General features: G+C 44.0%; 1 protein-coding gene across 4 annotated transcripts in view; it reads left to right on the forward strand.

Moving 5' to 3' along the window:
- Nucleotides 1–70: 70 nt before the first annotated feature.
- MED15 (mediator complex subunit 15) overlaps nt 71–23,656 on the forward strand; it is a 28,370-nt gene continuing 4,784 nt past the window's right edge. For 2 of the 4 annotated variants that reach the window (XM_066562482.1, XM_066562483.1), the window contains exons 1-9: nt 71–189; nt 5,062–5,149; nt 6,301–6,352; nt 6,796–6,825; nt 7,980–8,195; nt 8,877–9,139; nt 10,476–10,847; nt 11,905–12,003; nt 22,754–22,896. In XM_066562482.1, coding sequence (XP_066418579.1) covers nt 122–189; nt 5,062–5,149; nt 6,301–6,352; nt 6,796–6,825; nt 7,980–8,195; nt 8,877–9,139; nt 10,476–10,847; nt 11,905–12,003; nt 22,754–22,896 — 1,331 coding nt within the window. In that variant the 5' untranslated portion in view covers nt 71–121. Of the gene's footprint in view, nt 219–5,061; nt 5,150–6,300; nt 6,353–6,795; nt 6,826–7,979; nt 8,196–8,876; nt 9,140–10,475; nt 10,848–11,904; nt 12,004–17,145; nt 17,266–22,753; nt 22,897–23,656 lie in introns of all 4 variants that reach the window. The other 2 variants (XM_066562485.1, XM_066562484.1) reach the window with 2 other exon arrangements.

Consider the following 23,656-nt stretch of genomic DNA (forward strand, 5'->3'; position numbering starts at 1 on the left):
GGCTCGCTCCGGGACTCCACTTCCCGCGATCCCTCGCGCGCCGGAAGCGGCGGCGCGGCGGTTCCGCGGCGGAGGCCCAGGGCAGCGGCGGAGGCGGCGGGACGGGCTCCCGGTGGCCGCCATGGACGTGACCGGGCCCGAGACTGACTGGCGCAGCACCAACTTCCGCCAGAAGCTCGTCAGCCAGATGTGAGTGAGAGCCGCGGGCTCGGTGATGGGTAGGTAGGCCGCGCTAGGGCCTCGGCTGCTGCCGCCCTCGGGGCCGCCGGCGGGGCCGTGCCCCGGTCCCGGCCGTGCCCGCTCCTCTGCGTGGCTTTCCGGGCCTGCCATGGCTGACTGGGTTCGTGCCCGCTCCCCGGTGTTTCCTCTCCCAAGCGTGGCCCTCTCCTGAGGGGGCCTCGTTGCCAGATTTGCCCAGAGCCTGTGCGGGGTAACCGGGACCGGTCTGTGACTTGATTTGATTTTCTCGATCCTCCTTCTCTTCCGCTTTCCCCTTCCCCAGCAATACCGATTTCCTACCCTGCTTGACACCGTCTGGTTTAGGGCTGTGATTTTGCCCGTGTCCATGATGTTGTGAAATTCGGCATATTCAGCTCTATGAAAATCTCTGTGATGGGCTTGTGTGTGACTTTTGCGGGCAAATATGAAATAAAAATGCTGGTGGTTTAATGTGAAGTTCAGCTTGTTGCCTTTTCAGTTTTCCTTGGTGCTCTGCAAGCTTTTTCTATATTTAAAGTTTTTTCTACCCCATGCAAGGTGGTGAGCACAGAAGTGCAAGCACTGCTCATTCTTTCTAAAGTGATGTTGGAGCGCTACTTCGTGTATTTTGGAAAGTTTGATATTCTCTTGTTGGTTTTAGCAATCAATACCTAAAACTGGACTGTTTTTTATGACGTGCGTGGTGTGAGTGTTTGTGGGTTTCCTACAGTTCGGGTGCTGTTCCAGAATGAAACTGTTGCAGTGTTCATTGAAGGAGTAGGATGGTGTTTGTCTGTCAGAGCCAGCCAGACTTCCTTGGTGCTCACAAGGGATGTTTCACTTTCTAAACTTTCTGTAAAGTCATTAATCTTGTTAGATTAATCCCTTACTTCCTCTCTGTTCTGCTGCTTTGTCAAAACAAGCAAACAGAAGTGCCCTGAATGCTTTGAGGAAATAAACGTGAGTAAGCACATGCAAACCCAACACAATCAAACCTGGAGTTTGTATTTGCCCTGCAAACTGCGGTGTGGTTTCTCTAAGCAGCAAACAATGCTCAAAAATGTTTCAGTGGAAGTGCACAATAAGGGATTAAAAAATTACTGCTACTGACCAAAAAACTCTTTAAGTTTAATGCCAAATGAAGAGATGACAGTAATCCTAAAATTTAATACATGCCCTCTATTTATTTTCTTTTACACAAGTGCACAGATGTCTCTCTATGATTCATGTACTTTTTATTAGATGTAGTGACTGCCTTTTTTTGTCACTACAAGTTTAACAGGATGGATCAGATATTTGCATTCATGGCCTTGTTTCAAAAGCAAGCAAAACTGTTACTGGGCTGACTGGGACGAGTTGTTACAGTGACTGCAGCAGACTTTTTAAAGCAGTTACTGTGTGTTAGGTATCCAAAACAGCCTGGCCTGGCTCCATGGGGCCTTTGGGATAAGATGAATGAGAAATAAAAGCAATGCACTTGCTAAAAACTGGAGCTCTCATGCAGCAAGTTCCTGTTTCTTTCCAGGGGCTCCCAGCTTTGTCATTAGAGGCTGATGTAGTAGGTGGAAGAGGGAGGTAAATAAACATTTGGTGAATCACCTGAAAGTTTTTATCCTCTGTGGGAAGGTTGTTCTGAGCAGTTAATGAAATACAGTCTTAAATGTGTGTGCACATCTTGCAGCTCATCCTGCAAGCAAGAGGTGACACTTGTCAAGGGAAATGTTAACACTTGGTCTTGAACATTAAAAGCATGAAACAATCACATAACTCATTTTGAATTATCTGAAGAGTTTTTGAGTTTTGAGGCAGCCTCTTCAGAGCTGCTGGCTATGGCTGTCTCCATTTGTTGCAATTCCACACTTGGGTTTTCATGACAACACTGAATTGAAGTTTTCTGGGTTTTGGCTTTGTTTGTCAGGAGTGATGTTGTGAGTGACCATTTTCAGTGTGTGTATCCTGAGGGATTTCTCAGTGCTCCAGGTGTTTGGTTTGGTTGTGGACATTTGGGAGAATTGTGCTTTTCATGTCCTGAGTCCAGTACTGGGTGCTGTGGGGCTGCAGGGCTGAGCAGAACTTCCGTACTGGAGCAAGACTGGGAAAGCCTGAGCTCCAGTGGCTGAGGCTGAGGGGCAGCTCTGGCTTCTCCCAGGGTGTTCCAGAAGTCAGCAGTGCTGTAGGAGTGTGGATAAATACTTGTGCTTGCAGGGCACCACTTTATCCTGGCCCTCACATAGCTCCAGTACACCCTGGTGCCTTGGGAGTCTCCCCTCTAAAAGCCTTTCCTTCAAATGCCTTTAGATGTTGGTATTGCCTGAAGGACAGCTCTGCTCTGGGATGTAAACTCAGTTTGTGGCTGGGTCTGGTTCCTGCCCTGAGCTGCTTGGGGGCTGTGTGAGCAGGGAATTGTGCTCTGATGGTCCCTGGGGTGCTTTGGGAGGTGCTGGCCCTGCATCTCCTTGTCCTGGTGTTCCACTGCAGCAGCTGCTTCACACAGTCCTGCTGTGCACTGCCAGGGAGGGAGCTGGGGCACTCTGGAAGGAGAACACGTTCTGCAAGATTTTTCTGTTAGACCAGCTAGCCTGAGTGAGAGCTTGCACATATTTGGGCTGGAAAAAAGCTTTGTGAGAGTGGAGGGGGAATTCCTGAAGCTGCTGTTGGTGCTGAATGCTGCATCTTGTGAAACCACAGCTCTGAGTGTTCTGCATGAAATCAGATTTTTAGTGCACATCTACACATTTACTAAGTGCTTACAAAGCAGATGGAGGTTGACTTGGTTGGGACCATCTCATTGCCAAAGTTTTGTAGAGTTGGGAGTTCTGCAAGGAAAGTGCTCTGTGCTAAAGCTATGACTCTTTTTTAGCTGATTTCCCCAGTCTTTTAATGTAACTGTTTTTATGTTGATTGCAGTTAAATATGTGAACAAGGAACAAGTTCTGTGGTTTCGTTTCTTCCCAGTCTAAACCTTTATTGGAATTCTAACAGACAGGACCTTTTCAGTAATGGAGATGTAGCCACAATAACACATCTTCCATGTTCTGTAATGTCAAGAGGAAATGGTTCATATAAAAACAGATAATTTTTTTGCTGTGGGTTTTTTCCAGGTTCCTGATACCATGTTGATCACTGTCTCTGTCACATCCCCTAAGTGCTACTTACACATTACTTTCTTTGCTTGCCTCTTTGCAATCTTTGTCTTCCCTTTTTGTCTGCTCAGTTTTCAGTGCTCTCAACGTGAAAGGCATTCTCATTTTACTGAGACTGGAAAGTTAAGGAAGATTCAGAGCAGTGTGGATTTAGAGACAGCCTTTCCAAAAAGGAAGGTGTGAAAAAAAGGAGAATTGGGTATAGCTTCTATAGCTTCTTCCTCCACAGCAGAGCTCTTTCATGAGCAGTTCACTTCAAGGCTTGTTTGCCCGTGGAGGAATTGTTGCTCTGCACTGTGTTCAGATTCTGCTGCAGTTTAAGGAAGCTGCATTTATGAGCAGCATTGTTTTGGTGGCTGCCAGACCCCACAAAAGGTTCCCTTGCAGCAGGTGCAGTGTTCTGCTGTGTTCTGTGGTAAAGGCTGCAGCAGTGCAGCTGCTGGTTTGCAGCCTAAGCTCCTGCATTTTAAGGCTGTAGCATCTGCTCTTCTCTTCTGAGACTGTCCAAAGTTTAATAAGATTTTCTTTTTTTGGTAAACCCATTTGATTTAATCTTCTTGCAATCTGAGTCTCATTTTCCAAGTTCCGTTTGCTTTTGCCAAGGCAGCCTGGTAGCAAATCTCTGATGTTAACCAAGTCCAAAGTGCATCATCTGTCTTGTGTCCCCCAACATTCCAGCAGTCATTGAGTTGATTCAGAGAGCTGAACCCATTTACTTCTTGTGCAAGCACCATTCCTGCTGCATGGGAGGTCACAGAAATTCAGGGGAAATAAACCAGTAGTATCTCTTCAGAGTGGCTGAAACTTCCAGGGTCACTGCCCTGACCTGCATTTAATGTTGGGTAGCTGCTCATGCAAGGCAGTCACCAAGAGATAACTTTCTGATATGTTAATCACAAAGTGGAAGGAAGTATTTTCTGATCACTGGTTTGTGGAATGGAGACTGTAACTGCCAGGCTGCTTTAGCAAAGAACAGGTTTTGCAGGAAAGTTTCTGAGAATGACAGTGCCTAGAGGATTGGAACAGGGCTTCACCTGGCTGAGCTCCTTGTTTTGGGATGTCTTTCTCTGCATATTCCATAGTTGAACTGCTTGCTGCTCTTTGATGTACTGAGAATGCTCCTCTTTTCCCCTCATGTCCCCTCCCACTCTGCCCATGCTGCAGCTCTGCCCTCCTCTGTCCCCAGCCCCTGCTCCCCCTCATTGTCCTCACTCACTGGTTAAGCCTCTGTGCCTTTAAACAACCTTTTTTGTTTTATTCCTCCACCTTATGTTTCGAGAATTCTTTTGGAAGATCCTTATGCTAGGAAGCTCAGTCTCATTGTTTGCCAAACATGGATTACATTAATCCTGTCATTCAGTTTTCCTCAAATAAACAAGTGCTGCTATTTTGTCAAAATAATGCATCAGGCAGTGAAATAATGACTTATTTAGCAGTTGGCCTTGAATTTCTGCAAATATTTGTGTTGCCTTTTAGAAATTAGTTGGCTTTTCTCTCTGTTTTTTGAAGAAACTTTATAGGGTGGCAGTTTTAAATAATAGGTGGTGGTGATTTGGTTTGGGGTTTTTTTGTGGTGGGTATTTGGGTTATTTGTTTTTTTTTTAATCTATAAATGAGAGAGGAGTAAAAAGCTGTTTCACAGACCTTTCTAACTACAGGAAGTATTTGTAAGACCCTCAATTAAAATCCAGCCTTGTTTTTTTCCTCTTTTATTTTTCAGTGATGAAGCCATGAGGAAAGCTGGTGTTGCCCATAACAAATCTAGCAAAGACATGGAGAGCCATGTGTTTATGAAGGCCAAAACAAGGGTAAATCTCTATTTGCTTCCAGAAGTTATTGGCTGTTAAAAGAAGTTTGTAATGAATTGTAGAAATACAGAGCCAGTGCACTTAGGAATAGAGATTTGTGTGAAATTTGGATTTGTATGTGCTGCTTCTTTTACCTTGAGGGGAACTGGGGAGTTCTGCATGCAACAGATGCATCAGACTGGCCTCAGTGCCAGACAGCTTTGCTGGTGCTGCAGTGTTTCATGCACCTGTGGAGCCACCCTGTTCTTACTGAATGTCTGTGTGTAGTGAATTGCATGGAATTTCCTTTATCTGCACTGTAGCACCATTCCAGTTTGGTGGTCAGGAAAAAAATATCAATGAAAAGGCTCTGTAAGAGTAACCCCAAGGGAAGAGCTGTGCTCTCTGTGAAAGTCTGGCTGTAATGTACAGTCCTGCACTCTTATCAAATCATAACCTGCTTCCCTGGAGCTGTGTTATGGGAAATTGGACAGTGGTTTTGTCTCCAAATAAGCCATGTTTGAAATGGAACCTGTCTTGGTGAAAATGTTACAATGCTGATGCCACAAATCTGCACCCACTGTTGGCATCCTCCTGATGAGTTGTTTCATGGGTTTGTCTCAGCCTCTGCAACTTCCTACAAATTATGAAGCACACTAAGAAAATACTTCAGAGAATATTTGTCTTTTCACTTCTGACACTTCTGTCACGTTAGTTTTGCAAGTTAATAATTTACTTGCAATATGAATTTAGCTTTAAAAAGAGTTACTGTAGTACAAATGTGACATAATTCAAGGACTTCAATAATTCAGTGTGCAAAGTAAGCAGGTTCTGTCCTTAGAAAAAAAGGAATTATAGTGGATAAGAAGTGGAGAATGTATGTTGATTTATAATATTTGCATATTGAGGTGCTATTAGTGTGGCTGTCAGGGAGGTTCTTCCCTGTGAATTTTGTGGTTTCTTGGTGTTCCTTCACCATCAACCACAATGACGTGTTAGTGAAAATATTCCTGCTTCATAAACAGACTGTTCTTGGAAGTGAACTGCTCTGAAAAGCCCACACACATTGGAGAGTAAAATCCAGTGTGTTGAGGAAGAATACTGAAGAACCAGAAAGTAATGGTTATTCTGTTTTCATTTCTTATGCTAAAATAGCCATTTTTCACCTTTAGGAGGAGTATCTTTCTCTTGTGGCCAGGCTCATTATCCATTTCCGAGACATTCGTAAGTAATTTTTTACTTTTGGTTTTACTTTCTTCTCAGTTGTGGTTTCTCATTGAATCATCATCAAAGAAAAGTAAATTTTAGGGCTTCTGTGTGTGATTCTACATGTGATTCTTAGAAAGTTGCTTTAAGAATTTTCCTGTAGTATGCATGCCTAATTTATAAATCCTGTTTCTCTTACACATCATCTATAATTGAAAAGTATTTGAGAAATTATTTGAACTTGCTACTTTTCCTACTTCCTAATTTTTTTCTGTATCTTTGCTTCTTTCATATTTTTATATAGCATTCTGATTACCCAATGGGCTTAGGTTAATGTATTTTATTAGAGCTACAGTAGATAGTGGGTTTTTAAAATTTATTTTAAAAATTATGTAGAGAGTATATCCAGAAGGTCAATGTGACAATATTAACAAAGATGATTCATCATTTTTTCTTTGCAGACAATAAGAAATCTCAAGCCTCAGTCAGTGGTAAGAGTTCCTTTTTTGTTGTTGTTTTCTTCCTTCCCATACTCTCCATTTCTAAATAGAGCAGCTTAGACATCAGGGCTGTGGTTACTAAGAATAAAGCATCTGTGTATTGCCTAGCTGGGATTTTAAATGTATTAAATGCTGCTGGAGTAAAGGAAGGGGAGCAGGACAGTCTTGGAGTTGTTCAGTGCTGGGGGTGGGAGGCTTGGCCAGTGCTTTGGGTGTAACACTGCAGGCTTCTTTGTGCCCCTGTTTGCATTTCTGTTAGCTCACAGCAGTAAGGTTCAGGAAAGCACCAGAGGGATTGAAAATCATCTGCTGAGCAGCCCAGGTTCCCTCCTGTTGCCAGCTGTGGCTCTCCAGGTGTTGCACCAGAGGCAGAAATATTTGTGGTGCTATTTGGTGAGCTTAGATCTGGTCCTGGCTTCTGCCTCTGTGCTCATTCTCACTGCAGTGGATGTTAGGGACATGGTGTGGTGCTTTCATCCCTCTGGAGGGCAAATATGCACTCTGTGGTTGATGAACATGCAGTCTGGCCTGCTGGAAATTATTTTATAAGTATTCTTAAGGAAGAGGTGGTGTGTGTTCTGTACCTGGTTCATATTGCTTCTGCACCCTGTGTTGTGTTTTGGCCTCTTGAATTGTCTTTCTCTAACTTCACTTTTCTGTGTGCCCAGGATTCAGATTATGAAAAATGTCTTGAAAGGCACTGAATTTATTCAATGCATAATACCAGTGATGTTAGAGGGGAAGTGTACAGCACAGTACATCCTCTGCTCTGAGCATCGCTTCTCTGAACAGGAAGACCCACAGTGGGACTCTCTTGGTTTTTGAAGTTAAAGGCTTTATATCCTCATGGAGTTTTGTTGGCAGCTTGTGTATCAAGTTGGAGATGGCCAATAAGTTCTTTTCTCTGATGTATTTAAAATCTGTGTGGAACTTCACAACACTGGAGCACTTTCAATCACCTCTGTCTTTACAGAGAGGCAGAGATGTGCCAGAAGCCTCGCAGGCAGGGCAGTGAATCTGTTATTGTCAGGATATTGGGTCTAGTCACGGTCTGAAGTTGCCAGATCAGAGAGTGGATGAGGGAGAGCAGGGGATTGTGGACAATTGCATGGCTGGCTGCATAGCAGTGTCTGTTTCCTTTGCAGATCCAATGAATGCCCTGCAGAATCTAACTGGGGGTCCTGCAGCAGGGGCACCTGGCATGGGCATGGCTTCCCGAGCTCAGGGGGCACCAATGAGTGGCATGACAGGCCTTGGTCCAATGGCACAGCAGATGAGTCTGCCAGGGCAGCAGCAGCCTCCTGGAACCTCAGCAATGGCTCCTCATGGCATGCCTGGGGTCTCTACAGCCACTCAGCAGAGTAAGTGTTCCTTTGCTTCAGCCACTGAAGTTGTTGGGTCAGCTTTGCAGTAAAAAGGCCTTTCCTCAAGGAAAGGGTGCTGAAGAGGTGTCATACTAGGTGTCATACTAGGTGTCATACTAGGTGTCATACTAGGTGTCATACTAGGTGTCATAGTTCTGGCTAAATCAGCCAAGTGAACTCAGAAATAATTGATTTCAAGTACTGCTACCTAATTGGATAAATGTCTTCCTTGGTATAGCCAACACAGTAGAGCTGTTGTATGAGAAAGTTCTTTCATCATGTCAGCTTCAGAACATTGTTTTCTTTCATCATGTCACCTTCAGAACATTGTTTTCTTTCATCATGTCAGCTTCAGAACATTGTTTTCTTTCATCATGTCACCTTCAGAACATTGTTTTTTTCAGAACATTGTTTTTGCCTGTGCAAACATGTACCCAGGTTTTCCATGGTAAGGTGCTTCCTGCTGGTGACCTCAGTGTACATTTCTTCCTGCATATTTTTACTCTTTACTTACTGACAATGGAGGGAGAGTGAATTACAAGTTGGTAGTACAAAGTGTGATTAATTCTGCTGTTAATCCATTTGAGGAAGCAAAAGTATATACTGCTAAGGAAGGACATGAATTAATCTCACATTATTGGGGTATCATATTTTAAGTAGAGTCTATCTTCTCTTCAGCCCAGCTTCAGCTCCAGCAGATAGCCCAGCAGCAGCAGCAGCAGCAGCAGCAGTTCCAGCAGCAGCAGGTGGCCCTGCAGCAGCAGCAGCAGTTCCAGGCCCAGCAGTCAGCCATGCAGCAGCAGTTCCAGGTGCAGCAGCAGCAGGCGGCGGCCGCGGCGGCGGCGCAGCAGCAGCAGCAGCAGCAGCAGTTGCAGGCTGTGCAGCAGCAGCAGCAGCACATGCTGAAACTGCAGATGCAGCAGCAGCAAAACCAACAGCAGGTGATGACAAACAGCTCCCATGGCAAATGTGGTGATGGGTGTGCTGGTTTGAGAGCAAACCAGTGCGAGATCCCAAGTCAGAACTACAATTTAGTGGGAAAATTAGATTAAAATGCAATAGTACAAAACCACTGACAGAGTCAGAAATGCCCTGTCCCCTGTGTGTCAGGGGGGTGGCACAGCCCCATCCCATGGGGCTCAGCAGCTGTGGTTCTGCTGGAGCAGGGATCCTGCACAAGGGGGGAGTTTTCCTCTGCAGCTCCAGGGCTGCTGCAGATGGGCCTGGGCTCCCTCTGGCAATGCAGGGCAGCAGAAGCTGCTCCTCTGGCAATGCCCTGGGCAAAGGCTGCTGTGCTGTGCCAGGCTCACATTGGATCCAGGTAGGAATGCTTGGCTCCTGCCCTGGGCGCAGCATCTCCCCATGGGATGCTGGAATTGGATCAGCCCTGCAGGGACACTCAGTGGCCATGGACAGCAGAGATCCCCCTGGAAAGTGGGTGGGTCATGGAAGAGATAAAGAACACTGCCCCACCTGGTTTTAACAGATGGTAATAGAATACAAACATTTGGTTACATCTTGCAGTGTAACCTAAGACAATCAGTTACTTGTCAGGTGAGGCTTGGCTTGTGTGGAAGTATCAGCTCTGCCTGTTACTAACACATTTCCACTTCTGGGTAGGGCTTCAGGTTAGATTGGCAAGTTAACTGACAGCAGTGTGTTACATACCAGAGGAAAGGCTTTACAGATGTTTTGTTGCTTTCTTTTGTCATAGCAATAGGGAATGAAAATGTTTGTCTCTTTTTTTTTATAATTGTCAGGACAGTCTTTCATTCTGACAGAAATTGGGAAAGAATAGCCCTTGAATTACTCTAGCAATAGTGGTTGTTTTGTCATTGTGTGACTAATGTGTTGCCACTTTAAAAAATGTGTATATATACACGTGTGTGTATATATATATCATCCTTAGGTACAAAAGCAGGGGAGGAAACTTCAGCTGTCATATTCTTGTGCTGTTTTTGTTAGGGGGTGATTACATTTGAAAACTGTATCTGAGCCCATTTGTACAGGAGAAGCTGATGGATTTAACCTTTGCTTTTAAAAGTTACAGGAAAGCCTGTCATGTGGAAATATGGAAATATGGAAATACGGGGCATTTAACCATTTAGGGTTGAGATATACAAGGGATGAGTGGATAAAAAGGTTAGGCTTTCCCTTTGGGCTTAAACCATCAATCTGATGTATTAGGATTCTGTTTATTTTTGGTTTATGCTATAAAAGTCAGTCTGCTGTTGCATTGCTGGGAGCTTTAACATGCTGGCTTTTCCTGCTTTTCAGATGCAGCAGCAGCAGCAGCAGCAGCAGCTGCAGCGGATTGCTCAAATGCAGCAGCTGCAGGCAGCACAGGTCATGCAGGCACAGCAGCAGCAGCAACAGCAGCAGCAACAGCAGCAGCAGATACCACAGCAACAGATACAGCAGCAGCCTCAGCAAGTCATGCAACAGCAGATGCAACAGATGCAGCAGCAACAGCAGCAGCAGCAGCAACAGCAGCAACAACAGGTTGCTCAGGCACAGCAGTCTCAGCTTCCACCACAGTCCCAGCCTCAGCCCCAGCCCATGGTGTCTCAGCCTCAGGCAATCTCAGGACAAATTCCCAGCCAGGTTATGCCTGTCACTCTCACACCACAGCAGTTAAAAGCTATGCAGGTAAGGGCTAGTGACCAGCTGTCCATCTGGAGAAATAAAACAGATATCTGACTTTTGCTAATAATGGAATAGGAAACCATAACTTGTTAAGAGCTCTGCAGTTAGCAAGTTGTGGGTACAGGGTGTTTAAAGGTTTATGTCTGGGCCTGCCAGTAGAGAACAATTTTGTACCTAAGAGTAAGAGTTCTGGAAATGTGTGAAAACCATTCATGCAGCTAAAATTTTAAGAATAATTTCTTGTCTCACTCTTGAATGCACAAGTGAAACAAAGAAAAAGAAACATACTCTGGTTAAAGAAAAGTGATCTCCATGCAGTTTGCTTTTCTAGAACATGAGCAGGTACTTTGGAGTGTTCTAGACTGCAGCCAGTGTTTGCTCTCTGCCATGCTGGCTTTGCTTCTGCTGCCACATTGGGAGATTTGGTCACAGTTCAATGTGCTGGCTGTTCCTGCCTTGGAGAGAAGGTGGGAAGGACAATAGTTCTACTGAATCTCTTGCTGGGTCATGCACTTAATGGTGCAGCTTTTTGCAGTGTTAGAGTAATTTTTATCTGGGCTGCATAGGTTACTGTTGAATCAAAGCTCAGACCTGTTTTTCTTTGGGCCTTACTGGGGAGGATTGGAGAGTCAGCCACACTTCAGAAATGGATGAGTTGATGTCTCCACTTTGTGCTCCTACCAGCTGAGCTAGGAGTAGTTAAATGTCATCATTGTCACAGTGACAGATGTAATGAATTTATAAACATTTGCAATGCTGGTCATTGGTAGGCTTGCAAAAAATATAAGTGCCTTACTATCTTGATATATAAGACCTGATAGCAGAGGTAAGATGTGCAGGAAGTTGTTGAATTGGGTGTGCAGTCTGTGGGAAAACTATTCTAAGTGTTTTAAACATGGAAACTTGTTTTTACAAAAAAAAAAATCAAAAACTTTAGTTGGTGAGGCTGATCTTGTCTCCATACCCCTTTTAATGAGCACATGAGCCAATGCAGTTGAAACAGAAGTGTCATACCCTGCTCAGGTATGTGTGTTTACTTTGGGTTTGTTCTCACCCCCAGGTAAGAGCCCAGCTGGTGCAGCAGCAGCAGCAGCAGGCAGCAGCAGCAGCAGTGCAGGCAGCTCAGGCCCAAGCTGCTCAGATGGGAGCCTCGGGGCAGGTAAGGGCCCAGGGCCACAGCTCACAGCCTGTGCCAGGTGCATGCTAGAGATGAGCATGGAGTGGGTTCCTGGTGGTTCCTGGTGCGGGCTCTGACATTGCTCATCCCCTCTAGGAAGGGGGTGTGGTTCTTCTCTGCTGTTTCTCCTTTGCCTGGAGTCAGAGGCAGGATTTCATTGCCAACCTCTCTGTGCATGCTCTCTGTCCCCAGTAGGTTCGAGTGTTGCCTGTACTGACACAGGAATGCCCATGAGTCAGATGATCTCCTGTGGGCACACTACAAGTCTGACTGTTGGTACCTGGAGTGTATCACCTCTTCTTTCATTAAACTCTCCTAGGTGACTGCTTTGTTGTGTAAACTGATTTCTGTACTGTGAATCTTTGCCTGCTATCTTTAATCACATGTGATTTACCTTCCATCTTCATGTATTGACTGGAAAAAAATAGTATAGATGATGAAATCTCTCTGCACTCCCCTTTCAGTCCTTTCATCTTTCATTTTCTTCTGAGTGAGATGGGCAGTAGATCTAGATGCTTTTGTTCTGGATGTGAATTGTGAAGAACAAATGGTGTGTGTCACAAGTGCAGAGTTACATGAAAAAAAGAAAAGTGCTGGGTGAAAGCTTGTTGTCTAACGTGGTTTTTCTATCCTGCAATACACCTGCAGCCCCAGTGGTTGTTTCTTGATGTGTGTCTGGTATGAAGGAGACATGGGGAAAAAATGGGGAATGGCTTGAGCTGAACCTCTTATCCCATTTTCCACAAGAATATGGAAGTCTTTTGTGGCTTACCTGTGTAGTGTTTCATACTGAGGCATTTTACAGACATGGGTAAGTACAAATGTCACCACTCTGTAGATGAAGAGAGAGGCAGACAGATGAAATGAGGCTGACTAGGACTCATGGCAGAATTCTTGATGTACACCCAGCCATTCCATGTTTTTCAAGCACCATTTTCCATTCAGTGCACAAGTCATTTTCTAGATTCAGTAAGAAGTTTTTTATGTGGACTGTGCTTCTCCAGTGAACATCTCCCAGGCTTGTATCAGGGCCAGTGTCTTGTACCATGGTCACTCTCAGCTGGCCACATCCTTGTTGGTGTGACCAAGTTCTGTTTCTGAGTTGCTCCTTTGGCTTGTGTCAGTGTAACACAGGATGTAAAGCTGGGCAGTGGTAAGTACAGTTGGCACAGTGCTGGCAGCAATGCAGAATTCTCTTCCTACAGCTGAAATGTCAATTAAAACTTGTTTGTTTCTTAAATAATTTCCAGGTGGGAGCTGCAGGGACTTAGGCTGACTGGAAGGAGACACTGACTTTTTTTTCTTGTTGCTAACTTCAGTGGTGCTCTTTTCAACTCTGAACAGATGGATTGTGTTTATGTAGAGTCAGCTGAATTCCTGCCCCTTTAGTGACTTCATGTGCCAGTGGCTTAACAGCACAGTGCATTTGAAAAGCTTTGGGTGATGACATGGTTGACAGCCAGTTTTGTATTGCAGCTTCATCCAGTCCTGTGTGGGGATTGCTCTTTATCTACCACATGTGGAGTTTGGAATATTCCACACACACGTTTTACTCCACTGATGTTCATGCCAGTGCAAGATGAGTCTACTAAAATTCACCTACCACTATGAAGTCCAATAACTAAATGGGTTTCTTGTACTTGTCTAAATATTTTCTGTATATAATAGGTTTAAGATTGTGGCTGTATTTAATATTACCATGCAGCTTCAGTGTTGAGAGGGTGTAAGGATTTCCTTTATAAGAAGTCTCTTTTAAGGCTAGATTTTTGCTTTCTATTTAGTACATTTTTCGGTAGCATCAGCATTTTTAATAAATCTGCTTTGATTTCTTTATTTGGTTCAGGGAAGCTTTTTTTAGAAACAAACCCTATCCTAATCTTTGCTTGTTACATTTAAATTTAGTTTTTAAGGGCTTTCAAACTGGGAATTTTGTTTGCTATGGCTGCATTTTTCCTTTTCCATAAAGTTTCTGTAAATCCTTTTTACATAAAAGTAAAAGCAGTCCCAGGTTTGAACATGGATTCATGTGAGAGGTTCTTCCCTGAAGTTATCAGGACCCCACACAGGTCAGTGTTACCCTGCTCCAGTCCTTGTGAGCATGTAACTCCCAGGGGAGCTCACAGCAGTGCTGTCCTAGCAACATGAGATCTACACAGAATACTTGCAGCACCAAGGAAAAAGATCTGTAATCAACTGCAGTTAAGTGTGAGTAAAGTTAAAGTTAAATAGGAGTAAGGTTAAGTCACTGTGCAGTTCCCTCAGGTGCTCAGGATGCAGAGTGGCTGATGCTGGCTGAAAATCTGAGCTGCCTTTGGTGCAGGGGCACTGTAATACACGTGCTCACCAGAAACTGTGTATTCATGGGCTGCTGAATGCTTGGATGTTAAAGAAAAGAAAGCTGCAGGTTCTGGATTCTATTTGTTCTATTCCAGTTCATTTTTATGAATGAATGGGGTTTGTAGCTTACTTTGGAGGGAGATCCTCTTTCTGCTCTCTGATTTATCTCAATTTAATGGAATTTTACCTCATAAGAATCAATCTCACTTGTGGAGGAAGATGTGTTCACTTAAAATCTTTCTCAAAAGTACTTAAACATTTCTGCTTGTGTTCTTACCTTACAAGAAGAGTAACTCCTTTATGGACATACTGCTTTGGAACCCCTTTCCTGACTCCTTTATCAAAGGGTCATGGGTTTTGTAAATATAAATGGGCTGGAGAATGGGGGAAAATAGATTGTTTTTGTTAAGAGAGTGGAATTGGTGCCATTTTATATATGGATTTCCTTTCCAGAGCAGACATTTAAAAAAATACAAAAGATCCTAACCCAAAATTGTAAGCTTGTGCACTCATTTGACCAACCACAACACTACAAACAGCTGAAAGCCTTTGAATTGGAGTTTGTCATGCTGCTGTTCAGTGATTTGCCAGACACTTAACCTGTGAATATTCTTCTAATTTCCTTTGCCTCAGTGGAAGTAATGTAAATCTTCACTTTTTGGTGGTGTGGCTTCAGAAACACAGCCAAGATGGGCCATGTGGGTCACCAGAACATGCCTGGGATTGCACAGCTCCAGAGATCTGTGTGCATTCACCAGGGTCTGAGCTGGGGTGATTGTGCCTGAAAGGATATTCCCCTCCCACCCCAGCAATTTCCCCCCTTTTTTTTTTGGTTTTGTTAGGGTTATGTTGCTTCACCAGCTCTCATGTTGACACTGTAGCTCTTCACTGCACTCCCTGGCATCCCCCTGTGCTCTGTGGCACTGCTGGGTTGTTGTGTTTGCTCTGCAGCTGCTGCATGCTGTGTGTGCACGTGTGCATGTGTGTGTGTGTCTGAGGCACCCCCTTTGTTCCCCTCCTGAAATCCTGTCTCTGACCATCCCTCTTTGCCTGGATGGAAAGGGACTGCATTGCTCTGATGTTGTGAACTAACAGCTGTGCTGAAGTTGACACTATTTTTTCTTTATCAGTTATTGCTTTCTTTTTTCAGTCTTGCTATGTTGTATTTAATTTTATTTATTTTTAACAATTGTAAGCACATGCATTCTTTGACTCTCTAGAGATGTGTTGCTGGCTGCTTCAGTCCATTTACATAAACACCCAGCAGGAGTGCCCCAACCCATTTACAGGAAGGAGGCTGCATTATCTCTTAGGTCAGTTAGGATTGTGTAGGTTCCTTGGTATAACATGTAAGCCAGGGAAAAAAGGTAGCTCAGAGAACTTCACTGTAGATCTTTAGGTCCCAAACAGAAGCTCTTTTACTGATAAGTGAATCTGCCAAAGCTACCTGAATACTACCTCAAATATATACTGGATTTGTTGTAAATTCTCAATATGTGGGGCAATATCAAATTTTAAGTAGCAGAGGGCTATACAGATATGAAAAATTACATCTCTGTGACTCATGCAGGCTAATGGTTCTGAAAGGTACTTGTAGACACTGCAGAGCAGCATAGTTCCAATCCTATTTTAAAATAAAAATTGATTCTAATGCTCACCTTTGTCATTTACCCTAAATGCACACAGGGTGTGCTCACTCTATACAGCTGGAGAATCAAAAAGCTTGAAAAAGATCATGGACTCAGAAAAATTTAGCACACCTTAGTAGTAGAAGAATATGTATTTGTCAAAATGATGGTAATTTAAAAAGTGCACTTGGCTTATTGTGTGGGTTATAAAAGGAAGGAAATAAATTTTTCAAAGCTGGAAGTCCTTTTAATTGTCTTTGGCATTGCTATACTGGCATGGGTTGGGCTGGTGTGAAATTTGCTCACTGTGGGGCAGTGCACTGACAGCTGCTGCTGAACTGTCTGACAAAGTGTCCTGGAACAGAGGGGACATGGCCAATTCTGCTGAACCCTTGGGGCCCACAGTGGGGAAAACACATCAGAAACCTGTGGCATTATAGAGCTTCTTAGGTGGAGAGCTCCTGACAGCAGAGAGCTTACTTCCAAAGATTGGAGAGCTTACTTCCAAGAGTTGGAGAGCTTACTTCCAAGAGTTGGAGAGCTTACTTCCAAGAGTTGGGAGAGCTTATTTCCAAGAGTTGGGAGAGCTTACTTCCAAGAGTTGGAGAGCTTACTTCCAAGAGTTGGAGAGCTTACTTCCAAGAGTTGGGAGAGCTTATTTCCAAGAGTTGGGAGAGCTTACTTCCAAAGGTTGGAGAGCTTACTTCCAAGAGTTGGGAGAGCTTACTTCCAAAGGTTGGAAGACTTATTTCCAAAGATTGGAAGACTTATTTCCAAAGATTGGAAGACTTATTTCCAAAGATTGGAAGACTTATTTCCAAAGGTTGGAGAACTTCAAGATGTCAGGAAAAATTTAGGAAAAGCCCTTTATGGAAATGACAGGATAGTGAACCCTTGAGCCATGAGTCAGGCTGTCTATGGGCTCTGTCGGGGTACCAGCAGTTCATGAGGTGCTCTCTGAGATGGAGAGGAGGAGCATCAAAAGGAGCTGCATTTCCAGGCCAGCAGGTCAGGTTAACCTTCAGAGAGAAGCTCACTAACCTTCCCTCCATGCTCCCCCTCCCCAGTTCCCGGAGGCTGCATGTGCTTCTCATCCTGCCAGTGCACTGCATTTCTTGTTTTGCGATTACTTTTGTCTGTTGTCCCTCTGTCCTCAAAGATGATCACCGCACCCCTGGCCCGAGGCGGGATGCAAATCAGACCACGGTTCCCGCCTGCCCCCGCGGTGCCGGCTCCACCTCCAAGCTCCGTGCCCTTGGGCGGACAGCCAATGCCACAGGTATTTACTGGGTCACAGCCACGTGTGTGCTCGGGCACAGCTGCCCTGCCCGCCTGCTGCCTCTCCGGCAAGGGGAGTGTTCACTTGTGATCAAACGATGAACTTGCTGCTGCTACTCAGCTTCTTGGTGTGCTTTTTATGGATCGTTTTTCATTTTAACTACAAGGTTTTTCTTGGGATATCAAATAAAGCGTTTTTAAAGGGGGATAGATCTTTATTTTAACATTTAAAACTTTGCCTGTCGGGACCCAGGACATTCCTCTGGCTGCCCTGGGTGATTTGAGACCCTGGCAAGGGGCTCAGAGACCTTGGCACAGAGTCACAAACACCTGTGCCTTCCATTTTAACCCATGGAAACAATTCCCAGCTTTGTGTGAAGATTTACAAACCACAAGGGCTTGAGTAGAATGATGGTGAATTTGTCACAGGGTGAAAAAGTAGAATTTTGGGGATTTAGAATGGGGATTCAAGAAGCAAGATGGAGGAATCTGGGCATGTCCTGTCCTTCTCCTTCTTGTCCTCCATCTTCTGCTGTGATGGTGACACTTTTGGATTGGTTTAGAGTAGAGACAGACTGTCTAACATAGGTGATAGGTATTGGGAAATTATTGTAAATAAAGTATATTTGTTTGTAGTATAAAAAGCCAACACCACCCCAAGGGCAGGGACTGTGCCACAACCCAACCTGCTGGACAGAGAAAGAATGTAACAGATAAGAGAAAATAACAACCTTGAAAAGCAGAACCCAGGAATCTCAACTTCTTTGGTCATGGGGCTGGGAAAAAAGAGACTTTCTAACACCTCAGGGGTCATCTCAACCACAGAAACCTGAGATTTGCCGTGTTCAAGATTCACATTTGATTCAAGACTCAAATTTCAGGTCCACACTCCATGAGTGTGCGTTGCTGAGTGTTGCAGGTCAGCTCTGCAGTGTCCCTGGCTGAGTTGTGCCAGGACCTTGCTTGGCCTATGTTCATGTACAGGTGATTCTTGTGTCATTAAACCTGGCTTGTTCCAGTTTGAGCAGCTTTGGCATGGTGTCAGGGACCCAGAAAAATTTGAGCTGTTCTTTTCTTCCATGACTGTGTAGGAGAAACTGCCAGGAGGGTTGCACTTGTCCCTGTATCAGAGCAGATCCTGTGGAGGCAGGCTGGCAGCTCCTGCCCAGCTGCTGCTGGAAAATGCACCAGGTCAGAGCACTTCATTTCCTCTCAGGAGGCTGCAAAGGCAGTGGCAGTGACCAGAAGGTTCTGCAGGCCCAGGCAAACACATCTGTTGTCATTTCTGGTTGAAGATGGATGCTCATTTCAATCCAGGACAGTGTGGATTTGTTAACTTACACAAACCCCAGCCATAGCTGTGGAGTCAGAGGGGAATTTGTGCTTTGGTCACTGTAACAGTTAATATTGACTGACATAATCATCTCCCATTTGAAATATCCACAATATTTGAGGCTTTTCCATGGATATTTAAGTATTAGTTTTGCTTCTATTTGATACTTGACTGAGAGCAAAAGGCTTCTAGTTACAATATTATATCTAGTTACAATATTTAGTTACAAGGCTTCTATCCACAATGTTTGAAGCTTTTCCATGGATATTTAAGTATTAATTTTGCTTCTATTTAATACCTGACTGGTAGCAAAAGGCTTCTAATTGCAATATTATATCTAGTTACAAGTTATATTATATCTAGTTACAAGTTATATTATATCTAGTTACAAGGCTTCTATCCACAATGTTTGAGACTTTCTGATGGATATTTAAGTATTGGTTTTGTTTCTATTTAATACTTGACTGATAGGAAAAGGCTTCTGGTTCAGGCATTCAGTGATGGGGTGATCTTTGAGCACTGTCACTGAGGAGCTTTGACTCCTGACACCAGTGAGCTGCTCATCAGAGGTGTCTCAGTAGAGGCCAGGGAGTGGGAAAGTGATGTAGAAGCTGAACAGCTGGTCAGAGCAGAAGAAGAAGAAGAAGAGAAATTTTTCATGAGCAATGATTGTAGTGAGAATGGCTCTGAAGCAGGTGCTGGGGTGAGTGAGTGAGTCATGGTTTCCTGGTGGCTGGAATCAGGTTTTGTTCTGACCTGCATATACTTGACAGCTCTGGACCACCATGAATCTCTGGTATTGTGTGCCAGAACACTTTGTTCAGGTTCTAGGTAGATTAGAAATTAGAAATGTTGTTTTTTACAGCTCTTAATCTTATAAACTGCTGAACTGCTGCTGTCTGCTGGGTGTAACTTCCTGGTGATCAGAGCCCCTGCAGCTGTTGACAGCAGGAGGGAGGGCAGGAGCAGATATGTGGGTATTGGTCACTCATTTAAGAGCAAGTCTTCTCCTTGACTGCAGTATCAAAATCCATTTGGATGTGGTGAGGATAGTTCAGGGTGTATTTTCTCTTTAGAAAAGAATCTTGGTGTTGCACTGAAGAATGCTTTTCAACAGAAGGATCAGATATGATATCAATACCTTGTGGTTATTTATTTTTGCCCCATAACAGTCTGGCCTTTTTTATCACAATTCTCCTTAGGTTCTCCAGTGAGTTTATTTGTTTGGTTGGGATTTTTTGCTTCTTACAGTCTTTTCAAACAATACAAAAAATTACTGATATGGGGTTTTATTCCACAAACACCTGGTGTTTTGATTTGTAACAGAGTCAGAACTGAAAGCCCCTTACCAGCCTTATCTCCTGGGTGCTGTTCTGTGCCTGAGAGTCAGCAAACTGGAGCTGGAACTCACAGCTGGGTTTATCTTCCTGAGCTTTGCTTTAGTGGATGCAAATGCAAACTTTTATCATGCAAGCCTAAGTTCCCTATGGGCAAGACTTCAGAAAATGAGAGTGTGTGTCATGATCAGGTCACTGTAGGGGCACAGAGCAGATTGGTGCTCATGGGCTGCAGTAGCTGTCCATGGAGATGATTTTATGTGCAGAAATTCCTATCCCTCAGTGAAAAATATGTGCTTGGATTTCCTTGTGTCTGCTAAAGATGCAGGGTGTACAAATGAGCAGTAACCATGGCCCAGCTCTGGAAATGAATGAATTCAGTGGAGTTAAAGCTCTGGAGGAGGGGAGGTTTTGTCTTTTGGGTTCATAGCTGTTTTTGTAGTGTGTTTGTTTGTTCTTCTTTATTTTTTAAGCCTTCTTTTTACTCAGAGTCAGCTGCAAAGAGCATTCCCTAGAAGTTGAAACTTCATTAAATTGTTACAATCTTAATCTTTATCCTACAAACAATGTAGAAACCTAAATCTGAAATCATCTTTAAACTGTTCTGAAATGATGTAGCAAATGAGCTGCTGTCAAAGAAAGCCAAGGCAGTAAGTTCAGAACTGCACACTTCTGAATGCATGTTTTTGAAAATGTCACAGTTTTGGTTACTGATAGGCATTGGCCTTTGCTGTTCTGAAATGAAGGTGGCAGAGGGCAAACCTGGAAAGGAGGAAATCTGGTTGCCTGTGCAGGTATTTGAATGAGGAGGGGTAGTGCAAAAACTTCATCCAGTGCTGATGTGCACAGTAAATGCTGCATATCCTTTTCTTCACTTTCTGCAGCATTTGTAAATTAATGTAAATAATATCCTTGGTGCTGAATCACACACAGCAACTTAAATCTGGCAGAAAACCCAATGAAATCTTTCTCCTTCCTTCCTAAAACACAAGGGTTTAAGTGTTCAGAAATCCTTTTTTGTAACCAACTTGGGACACTTAACTGTGTCTGATTTCAGGAAGAGATGAACCACTCCAAGTGGTGTTAGTCTGACTTGGTGAGAAATGGGTGCAGTGTCCACATGGGTAAGCTCCAAATCACTGTCTAACAGCAAATGAAATGGGCTTGTGAAGGATCAGGGAATGCTCTTTGCAGTGTCCATCCTTCCTTCCTTCCTCACATGGTGTCTGCAGGAGGCCAGCTGTGCTTTTCAACCTCAGAAAGGCTTTTCCAGTTGTTGAGGAGAGACATGCTGGTAACAAATCCACCTCCTTTGGAGAACACCAGCCCAGGCTCTGTAGTTGTTGATTATGGAGAAAAGGAAGATAATTTAATTTCAGCCTCACTTGTTCCATGTATTAACTTTGTGTGAGAGGTTGCAAAGGTACTGGGGTTATTGAAGATTGAAAAGAAATCATAGCATGTCAGGCTGCATTTGGTTTTGAACTGTTCTGTAATGGGTGATGAACTGGTATCTTCAAGATGAGCAGTTTTGCACTGAGCTGGGGATTGTTTGTGCCTTTTTGGGGGAGTTTGACCTTTTGCAGGGCTGCAGTGAGAGGTACCAAGCAGAGCAGCTCCTGTGGCAGTCAGTGTGTCCATGCAGAAGTAGACAATGCAATATTTTTCAGAGTGCCAAATATCATGTGCTCTGCATACAGCTGGGTTATTTAACAAGAGAGTGAAGGGCAGCACCAATGTGCAGTGCCTGTGATGTGCCTGGGACTTGTGGATTTACTGGAACCTTTGCTTAAAAATGGTTTAGACTGAGGGAAAGAGTTGTTAATTCAAAGGTGTTCATCAGTGACTTACAGAATGGACACATGGGTTACTGAGCCACAATCTGTGGCCTCTGCAGGCTAATTCCATTTATCTTTGTATGTCCTTATTTATAGCCTCAAGTCATCAGAACTCTCTGCATGCTCCTTAAACAAATGTGATCACTCAATAGCTGCATTACTGTCCCATGCCTCTGCCATTGCACAGGTTTTCTTGTTTGGTTTTAAGTGATTAAGGGGAAAAATATGAATTAGAACAAATGTGAGAAGTTGCTCAAATTTGAGTGTTCATCTGGCTCTGGCACTGTAGAGTGCACAGAATAAACTTGGTTGGTTGGTGCTGTTCTGGAATGCTCTTACTTGCCTTTTTGTCCTTTAGGCACACCTCATTATTCTCCAAAGGTCAGAAAGCTGCTTCATTTTTTTTCCATCCAGCTGTTGAGTTTGGAGTTTCTGTCTCCACCCAGATTTTCAGAACTCAGTATTTAAACAAGATGTTGGTGATTTGGCTTACTTGATTTTTTTTCTTCCTTCTTCCTAAAGAAAACCAGTTGAGAAGCTGCAGCTGAGTCTGACAGACCTTTGAAGACTGTAATTAAAATGTCTAAATAAGGAGGGGTTTTTGACTCTTAATTATCAAATGGGAAATGTCTTTTCTTCCTGCTCTTCTTTAGTTCCAATAAAGTACAGGTTTCTCACATGGCACTTCTGACATTTTAATTGCAACATGATGGTTTGGGCAGTGAAAAATAATTATTATGCAGTTAATTCAAGTTATGTGCAGATTTAATGGTCATTTCTAGTGAAGTTGATAAGATTTACTGCCCTGAGAGCTTCAAGAGTGATGCAGGTGGGAGTGTCCTTATGGGGGAGAAAGGCAACTAATGCTTTGATTTCTTGTAGGCCTGAGGAACACTTCTCTCCACAGGTAAAGCCTTTTAGTTAGGTTCCCCTGCTCTGCTCCCCTTGGTTGTTATTGATGGTGTCTTTCCCACACTGCAGGTCAGCCAGAACAACATCACCATGATGTCATCCCCATCTCCTGTGCAGCAGGCTCAGACTCCCCAGTCCATGCCTCCACCACCACAGCCCCAGCCTTCTCCTCAGCCAGGCCAGCCAACTTCTCAGCCAAACTCAAATGTCAGGTGAGCCCCACTGCGACTTCTGAGCACTTCTGGTAATGCCACCAGTGTGAGGTTTTCAGAAACATTCAGTAACCTCACTCTGTTTCCATTGGAATGAATGAATTTTAATACCAGCTGCACTGGGAGCACAGGTGAGACTGTGCTGAGTCCACTCTGAAAACTCCCATTTTCCATAAAGCATCTGTGTATGAAACCTCACCAGGGCAGAACTACAGCCAGCCCTAATGCTGCTTACTGAATGTCAGGACCCAGGACACCCCTCTGGCTGTCCTGAGCAGCCAAAACCCTGCCAGGGGGCTCAGAGACCCTGGCACAGAGCCCAAAACACCTGTGGGTTTGATATGACCCATGCAACAAGTTACCAACCTTGGATGAAGATCTGCAAGCCATGACAAATTAAGTAGAATGATAGTGAAGTTATCACAAGGTGGAAAGTAGATTTTAGGGTTTTGGTATGGGGGTTCAGGAGGGCAAGATGGAGGGATCTGGGCATGTCCAGCCTTTCTTCTTCTTGGCCTCCACCTTCTGCTGTGATGGTGGCACTTTTGGATTGGTTTAGAGTAGAAGCTCACTGTCTAACACAGGTGATAGGTATTGGAAAGGAATTGTAAACATTGTACACATTGTAGTTTTTAGTACAAAGACATAACCCTGCCCTGAGGGCAGGCAGAGTGCCTGGAACTGTCCTGCTGGACGGACCTCGGCAGGGCAGGGGAAAATTCTTTATAGATGAGAAACAATGAACAACCTTGAGACTGAG

This window comes from Molothrus aeneus, chromosome 18, assembly GCF_037042795.1.
Source record: "Molothrus aeneus isolate 106 chromosome 18, BPBGC_Maene_1.0, whole genome shotgun sequence".
Lineage (NCBI taxonomy): Eukaryota > Metazoa > Chordata > Aves > Passeriformes > Icteridae > Molothrus > Molothrus aeneus.